This window comes from Macaca fascicularis, chromosome 13, assembly GCF_037993035.2.
Source record: "Macaca fascicularis isolate 582-1 chromosome 13, T2T-MFA8v1.1".
In the NCBI taxonomy this organism is placed as follows: Eukaryota; Metazoa; Chordata; class Mammalia; order Primates; family Cercopithecidae; genus Macaca; species Macaca fascicularis.
Genome location: NC_088387.1, coordinates 113,334,978 through 113,355,679, shown reverse-complemented (window position 1 = coordinate 113,355,679; position 20,702 = coordinate 113,334,978). Strand labels below are relative to the sequence as shown.

The 20,702-nt window shown below is 37.1% G+C and overlaps 1 protein-coding gene across 46 annotated transcripts in view; it reads right to left on the bottom strand.

The window, feature by feature from the left end:
- The window catches only part of KIDINS220 (kinase D interacting substrate 220), a 117,680-nt gene that overhangs the window by 23,581 nt on the left and 73,397 nt on the right, over positions 1-20,702 (bottom strand). For 18 of the 46 annotated variants that reach the window (XM_045369842.3, XM_045369843.3, XM_074012411.1 and 15 more), the window contains 2 exons: positions 7,055-7,233; positions 5,410-5,633 (listed from right to left, as the gene is read on the bottom strand). In XM_045369842.3, coding sequence (XP_045225777.1) covers positions 5,410-5,633; positions 7,055-7,233 — 403 coding nt within the window. Of the gene's footprint in view, positions 1-2,351; positions 2,409-3,156; positions 3,271-5,409; positions 5,634-7,054; positions 7,234-20,702 lie in introns of all 46 variants that reach the window. The other 28 variants (XM_074012404.1, XM_074012405.1, XM_065527448.1 and 25 more) reach the window with 2 other exon arrangements.

The following is a 20,702-nucleotide window of genomic DNA, read 5'->3' as shown; positions in this document are numbered from 1 at the left end:
TTCTAGGCTTCAACAAAACAAATTTTACATGCTATTGTCATTGTTAATTTCTTAAAAGCAAAGGAAGCTTAGTAAGCATCTATTATTTGCTATACTAATCATAAAGTGATCTTTTCATAGTAAAATAAAAGCAAATGATATGGTTATTTTACTAGACAAAGTCACTAATATATGCAGAGTGCACCTTTGCTGAGCTTCTAAACACATCTCACGAATCACATGATTTCCCCTTCTCCAAAAACTCATTTCAAAATTTGCCTAATGCTCCTTTACTGGTCCCTAAAAAAAACTAGACACCTTTTAATGACATGTATTTGTCTACATTCTTGAGCATGGGAATAGCTACTATGTCAGCATGTCTGTGTCATTAAGGCCATTAACTTCTTCACAGTATCTGATTTTCTTCAAAAATTTGCTGAGGAATTTTAGCTCAGAGAATTGAATTGCATGCAATGAATCTATATGCTAAAGGCTCTCTGACTAAACTAAAGGTCATTCTTGCATATAATGATGATGACCCATAAAGATTCCATAAGCACTAAAGAGCATTATTGTAGTTTACTGCGGATAACTGAAGTCACTTAAACACTTCAGCTGAAACGTTAATGACTTTAAAAGAATCAATCTCTCAATGAAAGCACAACGGTTCTCTTTTTCTATCTTACTAACATTAACTCCAAGGAAATTAAAGTTAAAAAAATATTGCTGGTTGGGCACGGTGGCTCACACCTGTAATCCCAGCACTTTGGGAGGCCGAGGTGGGCAGATCACAAGGTCAGGAGTTTGAGACCAGCCTGGCCAACAAGGTGAAACCCCGTCGCTACTACAAAAATACAAAAATTAGCCAGGCATGGTGGCGGGTGCCTGTAATCCCAGCAACTCAGGAGGCTGAGGCAGGAGAATCACTTGAAACTGGGAGGCTGAGGCTGCAGTGAGCAGAGATGGCACCACTGCATTCCAGCCTGACCGAAAGAGTGAAACTCTATCTAAAAAAAAATAACCTATTGCCTGCCAAACTGCATGTTTTAAGTTAAAAATTACAGATAAACTTAGGATGCAATATTTCACCATGTTAACTCTAACTGCTATGCCACATTTCAGCACAGCTATAGGCTAAACTGACCATATTACATGGGTGTAGCATAGTCTATAAATAAAACAACTGAAGTTAAAATACAAACTGGGTTCTTTTTTTCTTTTTTTGAGACAGAGTCTTGCTCTGTCGCCCGGGCTCTAAATGAAGATTTTAAAGCTCATTACAAACTTATTTCTTATTAAGTACGAAGCCTTATATAGTAGTTTTTTTTTTTGAGACCAAGTCTCGCTCTTGTCGCCCAGGCTGGAGTGCAGCAGTGTGATCTCAGCTCACTGCAACCTCTACCTCCCAGGTTCAAGCGATTCTCCTGCCTCGGCTTCCCAAGCAGCTGGGATTATAGGTGCCCACCACACGCTTGGCTAATTTTCGTATTTTTTTTAGTAGAGACGGAGTTTCACCATGTTGGCCAGGCTGGTCTCGAACTCCTGACCTCAAGTGATCCACCCACCTCAGCCTCCCAAAGTGCTGGGATTACAGGTGTGAACCACTGCGCCCAGCCACTTATACAGTAATTTATGAAGTGATTTCCTCTACAAGGTTTGTTTGTTTGTTTTGTTTTGTTTTAAAGAAACCTACCTTAAGGTGTTGGCAAAAAATAAATAAATAATTTCTTTTACATGCTGAATGATCTGTTTATCTGGAAAATTTATTTTTTTTTTATTTTTTTTTTTATTTTTTTTTTTGAGACGGAGTGGAAAATTTATTTTAACAAATATATAGGTAAAGAAAAGTACTATAGTACTGCACTAAAACTCAGACTAAGACTTAACTAAATGTAGACACCAAGATTGAGTTACTAAAGATGCATTTTTGGTCTAGATCATCTAGCTCGTGTCTTTTTGTAGTCTCAAGGCTAACACTGGATACTTTTCTAAAATATTCCACATGTGTAATACCAACTACAGGCTTAACAGAAACAGTCAAAGGCAAAGCTAGAGCTCACAATAAGGAGCAAATACTACCAACTGAACACCCCTGACAGCTGCTAGAAAAAGCCCTTCCTTATTGGAGAATCAAAAAAACCCATCCCATGTATTGAAAAAGGGGAAAAGCAGGAGGAAATGAGTGAAGTTAAACATCCGCTTTTTAATTAATTCATGAACCATAATTATTAGCATTCAGCTACTCTATACTAGCTGCTCATCACACCACAAATGCAGAGTTAGTGAGCTGCTATCATCACAATTAAGACAGTCATTACTGAGGCAGAAGCAATGAGATGCCAGCGATCCACACCACAGGACTACTCCATTACCCTCGAGGAGTCTGTGGGTGAAGAAAGCCCCTCAGCAGCATCCTCCTTGATAACTTCCTAACAACACAAAACAGGAGAGTGTGGGTGAAAAGGGGAAGAGGGGAGCCAAACTGTGAAGACAAATGAACATGATGGTAAAATAATACATGACACTGAAACTCAACAGTTTATGTGAACAGATCTTCCCTGCACAACACTTTACAAAATAAACAGCAGTGTAAGTGCTGTAGCTTTTTGCCTTCTGATTTATAAAAATATATTAATAGAGAGTTTCTTTTTTTAAATTATTACTTTTATCATCAGGAACCTCTAATATTTTGGGCACAAATGTCTTATTAGATTCAATAGCTCATTGGAAGAATTTCCCTTATCTTGTTTAATTCCTGTCATTTGACTAAAATGTTCTTCCTTCAATACATCCTCTATTTTTTATATCATGGTGCTAATATATATATACACTATAAAGGTACTGTATACACATGTTCTTTACAAAGATATTAGAAATTACCAAATGTAAAGGCTTAGTTTTAAAAGTTTTGGTAGTAAACACTATATTTACAAGCCAGAAAGTTCTGGTTATAAACAAGTCAACACTTATTTGCTGAGACTGCTAGTCGTTTTCCTTCCATAGACATTTACCAGAAATGAAAACAAATACATTTTATGTTAGTAATAGGTTATGTTTCTTAAAACTATGTATAAAATAACTTGTACTCTTTTACTATGTAAAGGAAATAAGCAAATCTCCAATGCTATCTATGTTTATTATTAAATTAATATTTTCGTTACCCTTTTATATACTTACTAGGCCATTGTTCTGATCTCTGGGCAAACTCGTTTTTACTGATGGACGTGAGATGAGATGTTGGGAGCCGCCAGGGTAATACCTTGGCGTGTAAAGGTATGGGGCAAAGAATGGCTAGGGAAAAACACGTAACAAAAAAGGGGTAAACAATTACAGAAATGAAAGTATAATGAGATTTTTCAAATGAAACCAGTAACACACAACTCCAAAATTTTAATGCAAATGACAAAACAAAAGAAAAAAAAAAGCCTCACTCATATTCCATAAGATACTAAACTCAAACTTAAGACATATTACTTACATTTTTATATTGGTCATTTCATGTAAGCTTTTTTTAGAAAAATGAGCAACTAAAGTTTTGCACTTTACAGTTTGACACGAGTTTCTCTATATTTAATATGTTTATAAGCTTACCATCTGTCAGGTTCTAAGTGACTTAACCAATATTAACTCATCATCTTTTTAAAAGAAGCAGACTGGAATCTTAATACTATTCCTCACCAATAAAAGAGATTAGCCTAAATAAGACCAAAATAAGTCTGGAATATATGAGAACACCCTGGCACAAATTCCAAGAATAATGTTATTACAAGTTCCTGGAGTTCACCTCTGTTTACACCCTGGAGTTTATATCGTAAATAAGCAAGCATATTTAAAAACAACAACAACAACAACAACAACAACAATAGGTGGGGAATCCACTGTTTGTGTGAGATTTATAACAATGGCATGCATTTGTAACCAGTTTCATATAAACAGAAGATATCAAATTATATGGGCTAAACATAAAGACTGCAGTTCATGAAGTTTTGTTACATGAGGTGAAATGTTGCCCACCCTTTTTACTCCTGCCAGCTTAGAAGAATTATTCTGCTTTCAACTTTAAGACTAAAAAATCTTAAATAACTACAGCGAAAAGTAGCTAGATTTAAAAACAAAAGAAAACTGTAAATGTTTTAAAAAATGATAAAATACTATTAAAGCATGATTACATTATTGTTATTCATGAAATTAGTGAACATAGTATCTCAGGCTAGATGGTAAGGTAATCTTTAGTTTTTTAAAATAAGCTTCTTGGTTTCAAATTTTCAGTTGGCATCAACAGAGCTATTGTATGTAAACTTACACAGCAGATTTTAAGAATGGTAAATAAAACCCTGCATTTCACACTGCCTACCACACAGTTAAATTTTAAAAGATGGAATACATGATAAAATGCTATTATTCCACCTTTGTCTCCTTGTCCAAATAGAAAAACGGAATAACATTTCTAGGGCCTCTTTAAACAGTACCTAATTACTTATATGGGCAACATTTTTCAAAAACTGAAAGTTTAAATTCTAGAATCCTTTCTTTGTCATCTTTATTCTACATTCTCTTTCTTCCCAGCTCATATGAAATGCATTTACACAGGCAGTTTAGGCACTAGGCTTCTATGACTAACTAGGTCCTATGTTTTCTCGAATTAGACTAAAGAGGGAGACAGCAAAATAAGAAATTGCAATGCATCTTAAGAGAACAGTCCCAAAAAGTGTAACCCCAAGTTCATGCTCCATTTTCCTACAGGAAATGTTAGTGTTTGAGGTCATTAAAGTGAGAATATAGCTTGGGCCTACTAAACTTGACAGGGCCTGAATACCACTGATAATTAGTTGCATTTCATCTTTTCATCTAGGAAATTATCTTATTTATATTAAGTAAAAAAGTATAGATGACTGAAGATAACATAAAACTCTAAAAATAGGCTATAGTGCTACTATTTGGAAAAACATCTGAGTTTCATTAGCAGTACCTTCCCATTATTATCTCATATTTAAAAGACAAAAGCATATTAAGTATAGGTTTACTAAACTACTGGAAGAATTTAAGTTTATCATTGTTTTAAATGCCAATATAAGCTATTATACAAGATATAACAAATAGAATATTTGTTATATATGTTTATAAACAAAGAAACAGATTCCTTTGAAGCATAGGACAGTCACTGTTGACCCTATGGAGTCCATTTACTTATCAAGAAACTAAATAAAAGAAAAAAATATCTAATATTCAGACCCTCTTGAGATCTAGAACACATTAAAATTCTAAATTATTTTGATTTCCAAAAACTCCTATATTTTACATTCAAACTTTACATTTTTCCTATGTTAAAGCCAAAGCACAGTTTTAAAACAGTAACAGAATCTACAAGCAGAAAACTGAGGTGTCCCTGGAACAAATTCTTAAAAATAAAGCTGCCTCCAACTTCCTTACCCTGTTGTAGAAGGGATGCTGAGGGCCCGTCATGCCACTGTAATAGCTGCTGTGAGGCTGTGGTGACACCACTCCACCTGCGAAGGGCCCATTGAAGGACGTGGAAGAGCACACAGATGGGGGCTGGCTGTACGCTGATGGTGCCCTAGGAGGACCCTCATGTAGAGGGAGCGGCGGGTACGCCAGTCCTCCGATACTGATCTGCTCTCTGGCAGCGCGAACATCTGAAAGATTCAATCAGACCCCACAAGGCAAGAGAAAACAGGACATTAGGAATTAGTCCAATTATCACATTCTTCTTTAGTTACCAGGCAGAAACATGACTTTATCACTCTTGCCAGGGATTCCAACTAGATTAAAAAAGAAGACAGAAAATCTTAAAAACTCACAGGCCTTTCAGTGAGAAGTGCCCAGCTACTTTGCATAAAAGCTTTTTCACCATTCGAAGTCACCAATATCTGGATTCTTCTCTTCAGTTATTAGAACTACTGACTCGCCGGGCGCGGTGGCTCAAGCCTGTAATCCCAGCACTTTGGGAGGCCGAGACGGGCGGATCACAGGGTCAGGAGATCGAGACCATCCTGGCTAACACAGTGAAACCCCGTCTCTACTAAAAAACGCAAAAAAAACTAGCCGGGCGAGGTGGCGGGCGCCTGTAGTCCCAGCTGCTCGGGAGGCTGAGGCAGGAGAATGGCGTAAACCCGGGAGGCGGAGCTTGCAGTGAGCTGAGATCCGGCCACTGCACTCCAGCCTGGGCGACAGAGCAAGACTCCATCTCAAAAAAAAAAAAAAAAAAAAAAAGAACTACTGACTCATCTCTAACTCTTAAAGGATTTAAGATATTCTAACAATTCTTTTGATTCATAATGTTATCAACTATTAATAACTCATATTGGGTATTAACACATACAATGTTAGCAAAGACTGTGGGTTTGCAAATTATGAGACTGATCCACCTCTGAACAACAATAACAAATTCCACAGCCATGTAATATCCTTTGACATCAGCCTTGTAACAGGTACCTAGAAAACAGAATACAGAAGTAGTTTAAGGTGATCTCTTCACAGTTCCTGGAAAACTCAAAGGCAGGTCAGCAGAGCCAGGTCATACAAAAGACTGTTTCAATGAAGGTTTTATGTGTGTGCATGTGCACAGAGTGGTACCTCCAGAACTTCATTTATTTCAAAGCCTTAATGTCACTACCCTGAAGCTCTAGTCCCCAGATTTAAGTTAATATCTGAAAAGTAATATAAAGATTTTCTTACTTCTCTGGATAGAGATCCCTATTAAGAACCGAAGACTGGTGACAGGCAAATTACAATGGATGGACATCATGAAGTCATGACTGTATGTTAAAAGAAATCCAATTCCAAAGTTCCAAAGTAAGGACTTGGGCAGGGGCGCGAGGGGTGGGGGACAGGGATCATAATAAAGTGAGTTCCACAAATGCTAACGGGATTTTCTTTACATTCTCAAAAGGATACCAAGACTCCTAATCTTTAATTTCATTATTTTTTCTGTGTAGTGCTTAGTTTAATACCTCTTGGTTTTTCATAGAGCAGGAGAAATGTATACAAATAAGTTAGAAACATGAAAAATTATTAGGACTTCAGATGAAAAATGAAATTTACTACTAATACCCACCTGCAATAATTTCCCGTAGTTTGGGATCTAGGTTTACAGTGCATGGCAAAAAGACTTTTACATCTCGAGCCACAAGAACTGGGGTCCTTGAAGATAAAAACACCTCAAAATTTCTTATATCTCCATCAATTTCAAGCAGTGGCTCAACATCCTTAGTTGTTGGAATATTCTTTGATATTCTTCAAATAAGAAATCAATGAAAAAGGTTATCAATGTCACTATTAGAAAGGCAAATTCTGCATGTCACCTGAAGTTACTTATACAACAATTACACATCTTGGTCTGATTACACATCGGCTCACTGCAACCTCTGCCTCCAGGTTCAAGCGATTCTCCTGCCTCCGCCTTCCTACAGTAGCTAGGATTACAGGTGTGTACTACCATACCTGGCTAATTTTTGTATTATTATTATTATTTTTTTATTTTTATTTTTATTTTTTTTTTTGAGACGGAGTCTCGCTCTGTCACCCAGGCTGGAGTGCAGTGGCCGGATCTCAGCTCACTGCAAGCTCCGCCTCCCGGGTTTACGCCATTCTCCTGCCTCAGCCTCCCGAGTAGCTGGGACTACAGACGCCCGCCACCGCGCCTGGCTAGTTTTTGTATTTTTTAGTAGAGATGGGGTTTCACCATGTTAGTCAGGATGGTCTCGATCTCCTGACCTAAGGTGATCCACCCACCTCAATCTCCCAAAGTGCTGGGATTACAGGTGTGAGCCACCACGCCCAGCCAAAAATCTATTTTTAATTTTTAGGGTTTTTTTAATTTTTTTTTTTTATTTTTGAGACAGAATCTTGTTCTGCCACCCAGGCTGGAGTGCAGCGGCACAATCTTGGCTCACTGCAACCTCTGCCTCCCTGGCTCAAGTGATCCTCCCATCTCAGCCTCTGGAGTAGCTAAAACTACAGGCTCATGCTACCAAGCCTGGCTAATTTTTATATTTTTCTATACAGACAAGATTTCTCCATGTTGCCCAGGAGGCTCTTGAACTCCTGGACTCAAGCAATCCATTCACCTCAGCTTCCCTATTGGGATTACAGGCATGAGCCACCTCACCCAGTCTAAAATTTTTTTTTAATAAAAGAGAAAGAAACTCAAAAAAGTAGTATGGTTACAAAAAAAGGTAACAATGTGTACAGCCAGAATTCTACTGCCTTTGGCCACGGCAGGACGTGGGTGGGGAAACAGGAAGGAGAGCCGCACATGCACAGGCATGTCATATGCTCCAGGTCACCTAAGCTGGCTACGCTCAGTGAAGATTCACTGAGTTATCGCTTTACAGACGACGACAGTGGCCTCAGACAGATTAAACAGACTGCCCAAAGTCACACAACTAGGGAAGAGAATCTGACTGGTTCTGAAACCCATGCTTTTTAAATAGAATACCATGGTTTTTCCTTTGCAAAGAAAACAAGAAATGAAGAACTTATAAATAAATTACACAAATTAAAAAAAAGTTAGTATAGGTTTTTCCTTTTTTAAAAAGGGTTTGTTTCCTATTGTAAAAGTAATATATGCTTACTATATACGTGTATACACAAGACAGAAAACCAGACAGGAAAAACATATACTTTTGCCAATCAGACACACCTGCTAATATGTCACTTAGTCTTTTATTATGCGGAATGTTTTGTATAACTGAGTTCAAGCAATATGTAAACAATTCTGTATCACGCAGAGACTCTTGAATGTAAAAATAAGTAATATTCATTTAAAAACATTTATTAAACACTACTGTATGAAACCGTAGTTTTTGTAGGTCGAAAATGGTCAAATGTTGACAATTCCTGATCTAAGGCAGTAAGCAAGAACAAATCACTGAGGGATAAAGAGAAGAAAAAGAAAGAGAAGTTAAAAGACAAGGGGTACATGAGAAAACTAGAAACAACCCAAATGTCCACTAACAGATGGAAGGATAAATAAATGGTGGTATATCCACACAATGGAATATTACTCAGCACTAATAAAAAAAAATGAACTACTGATACAAAGAACATGGATGAATCTCTCAATAAATTAATCCAGCCAACAAAGAGTGCAGAGCAGTATGTTTTCATTTCTATAAAACTAGAAAATGCAAACCAATCTAAAGTATCAATGCAGACCAGGGTTTGCTGTGAAGTTAGGAATGTGAGGCAGGAGGGGGGCAAGGGAGGGTTTCAAAGGAACAGATGGAAAATTTTGGAACTGATGGAAACATTCACTCTCTTGATTGTGGTGGTGACTTTGTGGGTATACACATTTATCAAACTCCTGAGATCGGTCAATTTAAACATGGCAGTTTATTGCATGTCAATTATACCTCAAAAAGTTCTTTAAAAATCACTGGATATATCTTTCCAATTAAACAAGAATATTACCTGTTTGATTAAACTAAGTGAGCACAGTTGCAGAGGAGCAGTAAGATTCTCATGCTCTTCAAAAAGTGAAATGGGAATCTTATTCTAATGTTAGTAACAGTTATAGCATTTCTTTGGGACTAGCACTTTACTGCTCAGACCCAATACTTGGCTAGTAGCCAAATATTAAAAGTCATCTAAGGGAAAAATCCAGAGAACACAATTAGCAAACAAGAAGAGAATAGGATGCTGGTGAGAAAATAAGGGTAGCAATTTTATCTTAATTAATTTCAGAAAGTTCCTTTTACAGACACAGACACATGGACAAGACAGAAAAGCCATGTGAGATGGGGTTACTTTTAATACACTAAAATCGTGTTCAAACTGATTATTAAATATATTTAAAATGAAATGGAAAACCTGTAGAATGGTTGCAAGTGGCGATAAAATCAGAGCTTAAACAGTTAAATAGGTAGTTCATCTATTTCAGGAGTTGAACACAAAATACTAAAAAGAGAAGCTAGAAAGATTTAGATAAAAACACACAGCTGACAAGTCACATGAAACAAATTAACTGCATTTTAATGCCAGCTCTGCTTCTGCCTGAATGCAACAGTGTTCTCAGTATGATGAACAATGCTGCTGTTCACAAGCCAACAGGCTACTGCTGGCTTCCAGATTGAAGTCTCTATTCTAACCTTCTGAGCTCAATACATTAAACTCTTCTGCTGAAAGAGATATTTATGTAAATGATAATCTTTTGGCAGTGGGCCATCAAAATCATATGTGCCTTTATTTTTCAGATATTTTTCCAAAGGTTAGCATTTAAAGAATTTAAGTAACTTCACTTTTCAATTAAGAGTGATTTTAAATTTCCAGTATTATGAATCATGTGAATTAAAGTTGCCAGCAGTTAAATGGCCCAAAGAAAGCGTTATAAAACCTCAGGCACCAATGAGCTCCTAGTAAGTCTAAATGCAACTTCCTTCTATGCTACCAATCTAGCAATACTTGTTAATGCCAACATCAATGTAAGTTAAAAGCATTTTGATTATAAATGACAGTGGTTTAAACAAAGTCCATATTAATTCCTTGGCAGAAATTGCATAAACTATTCATATCACTTCCATTCAAAATGAGGTTTTAAATTACATAAAAGACTTCTATTTTAAATCAAAATATAAACAGATTCTTAGAGCAGAATTTATGAAGAAGGTATTATTTATCACATTTTATCTAAAAGTAGCTGCCTAATAATGTCATTATTTAGTAGGGTGTTAAAAAATAAGACACATTCTCTTTAAAAATTTAAAGAGAAAACTCTTAAATGCCTTATAATTTTATTACCTTGAAACAAATTTACCTTCTAATAGTCTCTCAAATACTTTCTACCAGTGAATGCCCATTTATTAAATACTATCTATGCACAGAACACTTTGGAGATTCTGGGAGGCAGACAGAACACAGACAGAAAACAGCCACTTGGCATTGCAGCCAAAAAGTCAGAAACAAAGATAAAATGGAGTCCATTTATACGCCCACTGCCATCTGTGAAAAGGCAAAAACCCGGGCCGGGCGTGGTGGCTCACGCCTGTAATCCCAGTACTCTGGGAGGCCGAAGCGGGTGGATCACGAGGTCAGGAGATCCAAACCATCCTGGCTAGCTCGGTGAAACCCCGTCTCTAATAAAAATACCAAAAATTAGCCGAGCAGGAGGTATCTTGCAATTGCATATGAACTTAAGGATCAGTTTTCTGTTTCTGCAAAAAAAGGCCACTGGAATTTTGATAGGTATAATATTAAATCTGTAGATCACTTCAGGGAGTATTGACATCCTGACGTTTAGTCTTCCTACCCACAAGCACAAGATGTCTTCCCACTTATTTAGATCTTTCATTTCTTTTGGCAATTGTTTTTAGTTGTCAGTGTACAAGTCTTTAACTTTCTTGGTTAAAGTTATTCTGAGGTATTTTATTCTTTTAGATGCTACTGTAAAATGAACTGCCTCCTTAATTTCCTTTCAGATTGTTCACTGAAGGTGTACAGAAACACAACTGATTTTTGTGTGTTGATCTGTACCTGCTGATTAATTAGCTCTAACAGCTTTCTTGTGGGCTCGTTGGGATGTTTCTATATATAGAAGAATCATCCAATTTGGATTCTTTTATTTATTTTGCTAGTCCAATTGCAATGGCTAAAGCTTCTAGTGCAATGTTGAATAGCTGTGGTGAAAGTGGGTATTTTAGTTAGCTCAGGCTGCTATAGCAGAATACCATAGGCGGGATGGCTTAAAGATCAGACATTTATTTCTTGAAGTTACAGAGGCTGGAAGTCAGAGATCAAAGTGCCAGATGGTAAGATTCTGTTAAGGGCCTTCTTTTTGGTTTGCAGATGATCCCCTTCCTATGTCCTGACATCAAGGACACTACAGAGAGAGAGAGAGAGAAGCTCTCTAGTTTCTTCTTAGAAGGGCACTAATCCCATACGAGGATTCCACCCTCATGACCTCATCTAAACCTAATTATCTCCCAAAAGTACCAATTCTAAATAACGTCATACTGGGGGTTTGGGCTTCAACATAAAAAATTTTGGCAGGACACAAGCATTTGTTCATAGCAGCAGGCATCCTTGTCCTGTTCTTGTAACTTAGGAGGGATAATTTCAGTCTTTCACTATTGAGTACGATGTTAGCCGCAGATAAAAGTTAACCACTAAAATAATGATCTCAACATCAGGCCTACATCCAAAAGCTTTTAAATCAAACAGCTTAATATAAAGTAGTCAATTAAGAAAATGAAGACTATGCTACCCACACTATTTCCTAGCCTATTCTATTTACTGCAATCTTTCAAAATTCATTTAATGAAAAAAAAAGTTAAGATATTTACTAGTGTTATACAAACAAGATGCAACCATTGGTTCAAAAAATAGGGTTTGTTTTTCCCCAATAAAAGTGCATACTTTAATAGGACTATTTGAATAAAAATCACACACAGATGGAATGTGTACTTAACATTAAGAAAGCAGGGAAGCAACATGTCCCACAACATAGAACACTCAATTGGCTCAATCAAGATGAATTACCCTTTCAACCAAATATCTTTTTTTTAATATTTATTTATTACAAATGTCACAGTCAGTTCAGTAAATGCCAACAGTCATACAGCTTTAACCTTTAGTCATGAGAAGTACACTTGACTGTTTCCAAAGGGATATGTGAGGCCGTCTTCATTTCAGAGGAGCAGAAGTGACTACTGTTGTTTGCTCTTTAATGTTTCAACTAATCATTCCGTTGTCTCATGAAGGCCAGTGCCTCTGATTGCTGAAGTTCTGAATATTTGCCTTTTCAGTCCTTTGAGGCAGATAATCCAAGTGAATGTGCATCTCTGAGGGAGTCATGGCCTGTTCCATGTCCTGCTTATTTGGAAATGACCCTAAAATGGCTTTGCTCAGCTCTCCATCAACATGGCAACTAACTCTGACTTGGAAATGCCAATTCGGTCTTGGTCACAACTGTCTGCACCACAGCATCTGTGTTTGAATACACACATCTGTGTTTGAATACATACATCTTCAGTATGGCTCTGTCCTCCTAAATCCCAGACTTGGAATTCTATGTTTTCTTAGTTGGTTTTGTTTTTGTTTTAAGATGGAGTTTCGCTCTTGTTGCCCAGGCTGGAGTGCAGTGGTGCGATCTCTTAGCTCACTGCAACCTCCGCCTCCTGGGTTCAAGCAATTCTCCTGCCGCAGCCTCCCGAGTAGCTGGCAGTGCAGGCATTGGCCACCACGCCTGGTTAATTTTTGTATTTTTAGTAGAGACGAGGTTTCACCATGCTGGCCAGACTGGTCTCGAACTCCTGACCTCAGGTGATCTGCCTGCCTTGGCCTCCCAGAGTGCTGGGATTACAGGCGTGAGCCACTGTGCCCAGCCGTGCATGGTTTTTATAAGTTACCATCTCAACATTAAATCTGATGATAGAAACGTTAGTAATGACTTTTCCAACCTGTAATCTGCATAAAATTGTGTTTTTTTCCTGTCTGTGTAATCCCCAAATTAAAACCCTCACTTCCCAGGTTCCAAACAGACTGGAAAAAAAATACTTGAGAAAAATCTACCGTGATTAAGCCCTGTTCACCCTCACCAATCCTTAGGAACAGGTCCTGGCCTCAGTAGCAACTCCAATTCGCGGCACCTCTGCTCACCTTGGCCTCTGACTCTGCCTCTGAGCCTGGACTTCCACATTGGATCTGTCAATTTGTTGATATGTTCAAGGAAAATACTTGTGGTTTCATTGCTTTTCTCTACTGTTATTCTATTCTCGATTTTATTTCTCTCTACTCGAACCTTTATTATTTCCTTCCTTCCGCTAGCTTGCGGTATAATTTGCTCTTCTTTTTCCAGTTCCTCAAGGTGTAAAGTTAGGTTATTAATTTAGTATCTTTCTCTTTTTTTAATGTAGGCATTTACAGCCATAAATTTCCCTCTGAGCACTGCCTTTGCTGCATCTGTAAGTTTTCATCATTCCTAATATTTTTGTAAAAGTATTTTCATAACTATTCCATGAGTCACCTTTCCCACCATGTTGGAAAGAACATTAGCTGAGGGGGTCAGAAAGTAGACACTTTGTCTGCCACAGCCGAAGTAATAAAGTACCAAGAGCTGAAGCTGTCCCCATGCAGAAGTCTGCATTAAATACATGATAGCTCTCTGTGGAGAAAAGAACTCGCTGGAAGAGAAAAGAGGCATCTGTGCTCCTGCGGTGGTCACAGAATAGTCTCAAGACAACAACGCGAACAGTGCCAGGTGTTCTCACTGACACTCATTTTTCAAGGTCTACAAAAGTAAGTCTGCATTTCATAGGCATCCTATTGAGTAACTACACTAGGAAACAATGAAGCGCTTATATACTCTGCAGGCCGAATAGATCATCATGGCATGGCTTCTTCAAGTGTGTTTGTCTGTTTATTTCTGGTTTAAAAGAAGACATTTGCAAGTATCTAATGTGTCTGACTTACGTGTTTAAGGATGGTGTGATTAGGGTTAAATGGTGCAAACCATAAAAGCACTCATATAAGTTGCCATGGAAAACATCGGCAGAGCTAAACAAAGTTATTATCTCACTTACCAGAAGAGACTACTCTACATTAAACAAAAATTATTCCCACTGAGGGTGTATATCTCCAAGATGATCTACTTGGCCAGAACATCAGGGCTCAAGATTACGTTTTTATATGAAGGAAGGAAACTTGTATGTATGTAACTTAAAGGATTAAAAAAACCCTTAAACTCAGTAGAATGTCATCATGTACACAAACTGTCTTTGGCATTAAGGCTGCAATTCTGGCAACTAGATGGATGAAAAAAGAATCAACAACCAGGGAGGGTAAAATATAAAAACTCAAAGGGGTATCTGCCTAGGTTCAAGCACAATACTGGTAAGGCACTGTCTTCGTTCATGTCTATTATGTCAAATGTTCTGAGGAAGGTACATTTAGGGGCTCTGTATCCCTCTTCTTATATAAACTGTAACAGGGAAACTATATTTAAAAGTTATGAAGAATTGAGAAGGAAATTTAAAAAGAACTAATTGGCTGAATACCTACTGTCTGCCATTCTCTGAGGCAGTTGCTTTACCTAGTTTATCTAACTTCTCTCTCTGCATCCCATGAGGTATTTATTATTTCCATTTTTAGAATGAGGAAAGTAAGTCTCAGAGAGGTAAGCAACGGATGCAGCCCCATCATGGATACAGCGGCACAGCAGGTACCTGCTCCTGACTGCTTCAAAAGCTGCCGACTGCTCACTGCACCAGTTCAAACAGGAGCCACAGACATGGCTCAAAATCCCTCAGGTAATGACTTACACGTTTTTACTCCTTAAAACTATAATAGAAAAGAATGCTGTTACATATTACATTTTAACACATTGAAGAAGATCAACATATAAGCTGTGCTGATAAGTCATTCTGGATTTTTCTTTTAGTTTCAGTTTTTTGCAGACTTGGAAATAAAGCTTCTCCTCCATCTTTATGGACATATTTAATTTCCTTCATCATTTTTTCCGAATCCGGATCAGCACTTTTTTGTTTACAAAATTATGCAAACCATTCACTACACTACAGACTAGAAGCCTGAGCAAAGGCTGTAAAAATCATTAAAAAATTGCATGACATGACTTTCACCGAGTCAGAGAAGCAGACAGCACCTCAAATAATTATAAGAAATGTGAACAACTCCAAGATACTATTGGTGATTCCCCTATAAAACAATATTCCCAATTAATCTTTCAAGTTTCTAGATCAGATTAAATGAAAACATCCTGTCATTGCAAAGAATGTTTAAACACTGGTAACATTTGTATCTTCTCATGATTTAGGATTTTCTTACTGTTACAGTCCCAAAACTAATTAGAGAAACAAATAGATGTTTAAACCAATTTAGGATTGTAAGAGTCATCCACAATTCTCCAATTTTAATATTCTTCAGAATAGCTCATTTTTCTCATGAACTGAATTTATTAGGAAATGTTATCATTTGAATCAATAAACTTATGTTAATTCTGCTTTATTTATTGGACTTCTGCATAAGATTTGGAAAAAGGCTTCCACTGGGGTAAAAGTCTAAAAACCAGTGTATTACTGCGTGGTATCTACCCAGTTACGACCACGCAAGTAATCAGATATTAGTAATTCAGGTGACAAAGCAATACTGTCACCTTGGGTAATGAGAGAAGACTTTAGTAAAGTGATAAGAGAGGCAAAATAATTCATAACTGACTCCACGTGAAAATAGTGTCTATCATTAAAAAGCAAAGCCTGTTTTTTGGCATCAAGAGTTTATACTTGATATTTTAAAATGTTCCGACAAAAGTACATGAGATCAAATTTTCATAGCTGTTTTAGGCACCACTAGTAATATCATAAGTTGCTACCAAGGGATGAATTGTCTATGCAATTGTCGCCTTTAAGAAATCTAAGTGTATTACATTAATCATATATAGAATGCAAATGTTGGGTAATAAAACTGAATAACAGGCATAGAGAAAGGAGGCTCTGAACTCAAAGTAGATCTATGAATATGTTTCAGATTAAGGCAAAATCTTTATTATACAAGTTCTCTTAAAAGATTTAATGTTTAAAAAGTATAGAACTGAAGTTCTACAATGCTTAGGATTTAATATTTTTATAACTAAAGGCAAATTTGTAAGCAGATCAATTTCTTTACGCTCCTCTTTTTTCATAGCCACTATTTTCCCAAAAGTTAATTGAAACTAATTTGAGGAGACAAAAGTAGCACAACACTTAAAAACTATGTTATATGAATAGAAAACCATTCATTTGCCTATGATAGAGATTCTCAGTGCTGAAAAATGTCCTGAAGCCATTTTTTTTAAAACAACAACGAAAAAGGAAATTCAATCTTTCATTAAACTCTCACTTGTTTTTCTACGGAAGGGGAAAGCAAAATGTATTACATCCTATTTTTGGCCGAATGTGCTAATAATGTTTGTAGTGAAATGCTCCCATCTTGTGGACTTTTTGAATATTGCTAACAGGAGCCACTTCTGCAGCATGGTTTTACACCAGCAGCTCCACATCATCTTAGCATTTGAATTAGCTAGCATTTTTGTTACAAATCACTTTTGTTTATTCTTATATTTTAAAAAGTGTTTAAATATTTTGATTTGAAATTCTGAAATCACAAACCTTTATTGAAAAAATCAACTTCTGGAAAAAGTTGGCTACTTGATCTGCCAAGGCATATGTAATTTTTTTGGTAAACTGAATTCTTTTTTTTTTTTTTTTTTTTTTCAAGGAGAGCTTCAGTTCTTTATTGATTTCATAAAATGTGGGGTGAGGAGGGAGCTGACAAGAGAATCCAGGATTGGAAAGACAGTTACCCCTCAGAAAAGCATTTCTGTGCTCCTCTCCTCCCCCAGTAAAGGGAATAAGACCCTTTTGTGGACTTCCAGCCTCACTGAAGATAGAAGCAAGCAGCAACAATGCTGGCTCAGGTGGAGTCAGATGTGGGTAGTACTTGTAAAGATGATGGATGCTGCCAAATGGTAATTTTCTCTGTGTGGTGGCTATGATTGATCTGTGGCTTGATGTGATGGTTTAAGGCTTTCATATTCAATCTTTTTTTTTTTATATATATACTTTAAGTTCTAGGGTACATGTGCATAACGTGTAGGTTTGTTACATATGTATACTTGTGCCATGTTGCTGTGCTGCACCCATCAACTCGTCAGCACCCATCAACTCGTCATTTACATCAGGTATAACTCCCAATGCAATCCCTCACTGAATTCTTTAATAATCAGACTTGTTTGAAAAATATAACTATACATAATGCTCTTACTATATTATAAAATAAACTGTAAACCTGCAAAAGTAATAATTTTTTTACATATTAAACATATATTTCTTACATATTAAAACACCTATTTCAAGAAATTGTCTTTGGTGTTAGTTTCCAACAATTCCAAACATTGTAGAACTTGGGTTCTATACTGTTTCAATGTTAAATATTTTAAGATAACTTATATAATAAGGGTTTTGGATAATGAAGATCTGGGTTAATATACCTGAGTTTTTCATGATGACGTTAGAAACACATGACTTTCGAACACTTAACACTTTTTCTTCATTCTACATTTGCATTAAACACTAAAAATGGCATTATGAGAGTAAAGGCTAAGAAAATACATTCAAAATCAAAAGTAAAAGAAAACCTATTGGCCGGGCGCGGTGGCTCACGCCTGTAATCCCAGCACTTTGGGAGGCTGAGGCGGGTAGATCACGAGGGTCAAAAGATTGAGACCATCCTGGCTAACACGGTGAAACCCTGTCTCTACTAAAAATACAAAAAAAATTAGCCAGGAGTGGTGGCAGATGCCTGTAGTCCCAGCTACTCAGGAGGCTGAGGCAGGAGAATGGCATGAACCCAGGAGGCGGAGCTTGCAGTGAGCCGAGATCATGCCACTGCACTCCAGCCTGGGCAACAGAGCGAGACTCCATCTCAAGGAAAAAAAAGAAGAAAACCTATTGAAAAAGTTACCTAAAAAAATTATAGTCATATAGTAGACATAAAAATGGTATAAAGGCTTAAACAAACAGATGTAGCAGATGTTTAAGTGCTAAATATCAGAAGTGATTTTTCAAAGCTTTCCACCCAAAACCTAGCACGGTTACTAGACACAATTAGAACTAATTAAAGCCTTTATCTGAGATTGTATATGTTGATAAGTTGTTCACATTTTTTAATAGAAAAGATAAATTCAACACTGCAGAAAAATTTCTCCCTGCTATAACGTTCCCATTGATACGTTATTCTAAATACTCACAGATATTTCAATGAAAAGTTAAAATCTATCTGGAAATTACAATACTTAGTTCTATATTTCTCGTATCTCAGACCCACTGCCCAGCTGGCAGCGACAGAGGACAGGCTCTTGGCCCCCAGAAAGACTTGGGGAAGCGCACAGTTACAGCTGTGAGGTCTCAGGTAACTCCTGCTCTCTGCCTCTTAGGGTTAGAAGTACAGGTTGAGAATTCCTTATCCGAAATGCTTGGGACCAGAAGTGTTTCAGATGTGGGAGTGTCGGCAGTACCAGCTGAACGTTCCTAATCCAAAAATCCAAAATCCCAAATGCTCCAGTGAGCATTTCCTTTGAACATCACGTCGGCACTCAGTTTCAGATTTGGGGGCATTTCAGATTTCAGATTTTCAGACTAGGGATATGCAACCTGCATTAAATGTGTTAATCTAGGTAAAGTGCTTAATCCAATGCATTGGACAGAATGAGGGCTCACAAAATACATTAGCTACTACTATCAGACTGTGCCCCACATATACTAAATTCTATAAATATTTGTTTAATAAATGAACACAATTAAAATGTTTAGCACAACAGAACTAGAGTCATCCTTTAAAAACAATTCTGACAAGTCTCTAAGAAGAAACTGAGTCCGTAAGAAGAATCTGAAGTGAGAGGAACCTGTCTGGAAGTAGCCAATCCAAAGCAACTCCACCAGAATGTAAATTAGTACAATCTCTATGGAAAACAGTATGGAGATTCCTCAAAGAGCTAAATGTAGATCCACCATTTGATGCAGCAAGACCACTACTGGGTATCTACCCAAAGGGAAAAAAGTCATTATATGAAAAAGACACTTGCACATACATGTTTATAGCAGCACAATTCACAATTGCAAAGACGTGGAACCAACCTAAATGCCCACTGACTAAGGAGTGGATGAAGAAAATGTGGTTTATATACACGAAGGAATACTATTCAGCCATTAAAAGCAACAAAATAACATATTCTGCAGCAACTCCGATGAAGCTTGAGACCATTATTCTAAGCGAAGTAACACAAGAGTGGAAAACCAACAACCATATGTTCTTACTTATAAGCGGGAGCCAAGTTATGAGTAAGCAAAGGCACACAGAGTAAAATAATAGACGTTAGAGACTCAGAAGGGACAGGATGGGAGGAAGGCTAGGGACAAAAAACTACACACTAGGTACAACCCACACTGCTTGGGTAATGGGTACACTAAAATCTCAGAATGCACCACTATATAATCCATCCATGCAACAAAAACCACTTGTACTCCAAAAGCTATTGAAATAAACATTTTAAAAAACACAAAACAACTCCACCAGACCATGGCATTCATAAATGGATTATGAATGTAAGAAACCTTAGAAACGCAGCTGAACTCAGAGTTACCGGGAATGCCTTCAAAAACACTGCTGTGATTTTAGCATCACCTGACATAAGGCAGAAACCACCAAGTGTTAGGTGAAATACACAGTCATCCTTCAGTCAATGTGTACTGAGACGTTCCTATGTGTCCGGCCCAGTGACATACTGGTATATAACAAAATAAACATTTTGCCTACATTTAAGCCTAAAGAATGAAGTATTTGTATTCTCTTCAAGATAAAGTGAGGCTTTTCATCTACTACCTCCCCAGTCCATGCCTTCCTCAATCCAAAAGTTATCATCAGATTTCTTTATTCTTTCAGAAATACCCACTACTGTCTAAATACCAATCACTTGTCTAGAAGCAAAAAAAATCAGCAATGTTTAAGAAAGTTACAGTTCATGAAGTGTATTCATTCAGGAGACAAATATTAAAGAAATAGCAATGCAAATACTTATAAGAAGGTAACTATGGCCAGTGCTATTAAAGAACATACTAGCACATAAAGGACTAACCTAATAAAGCCTCAAAGGATGGGGGGGCTTGGTAACAAAAGGCTTCCTAAGGTAGTAACATTTAAGATGAGACCAGAAGAAG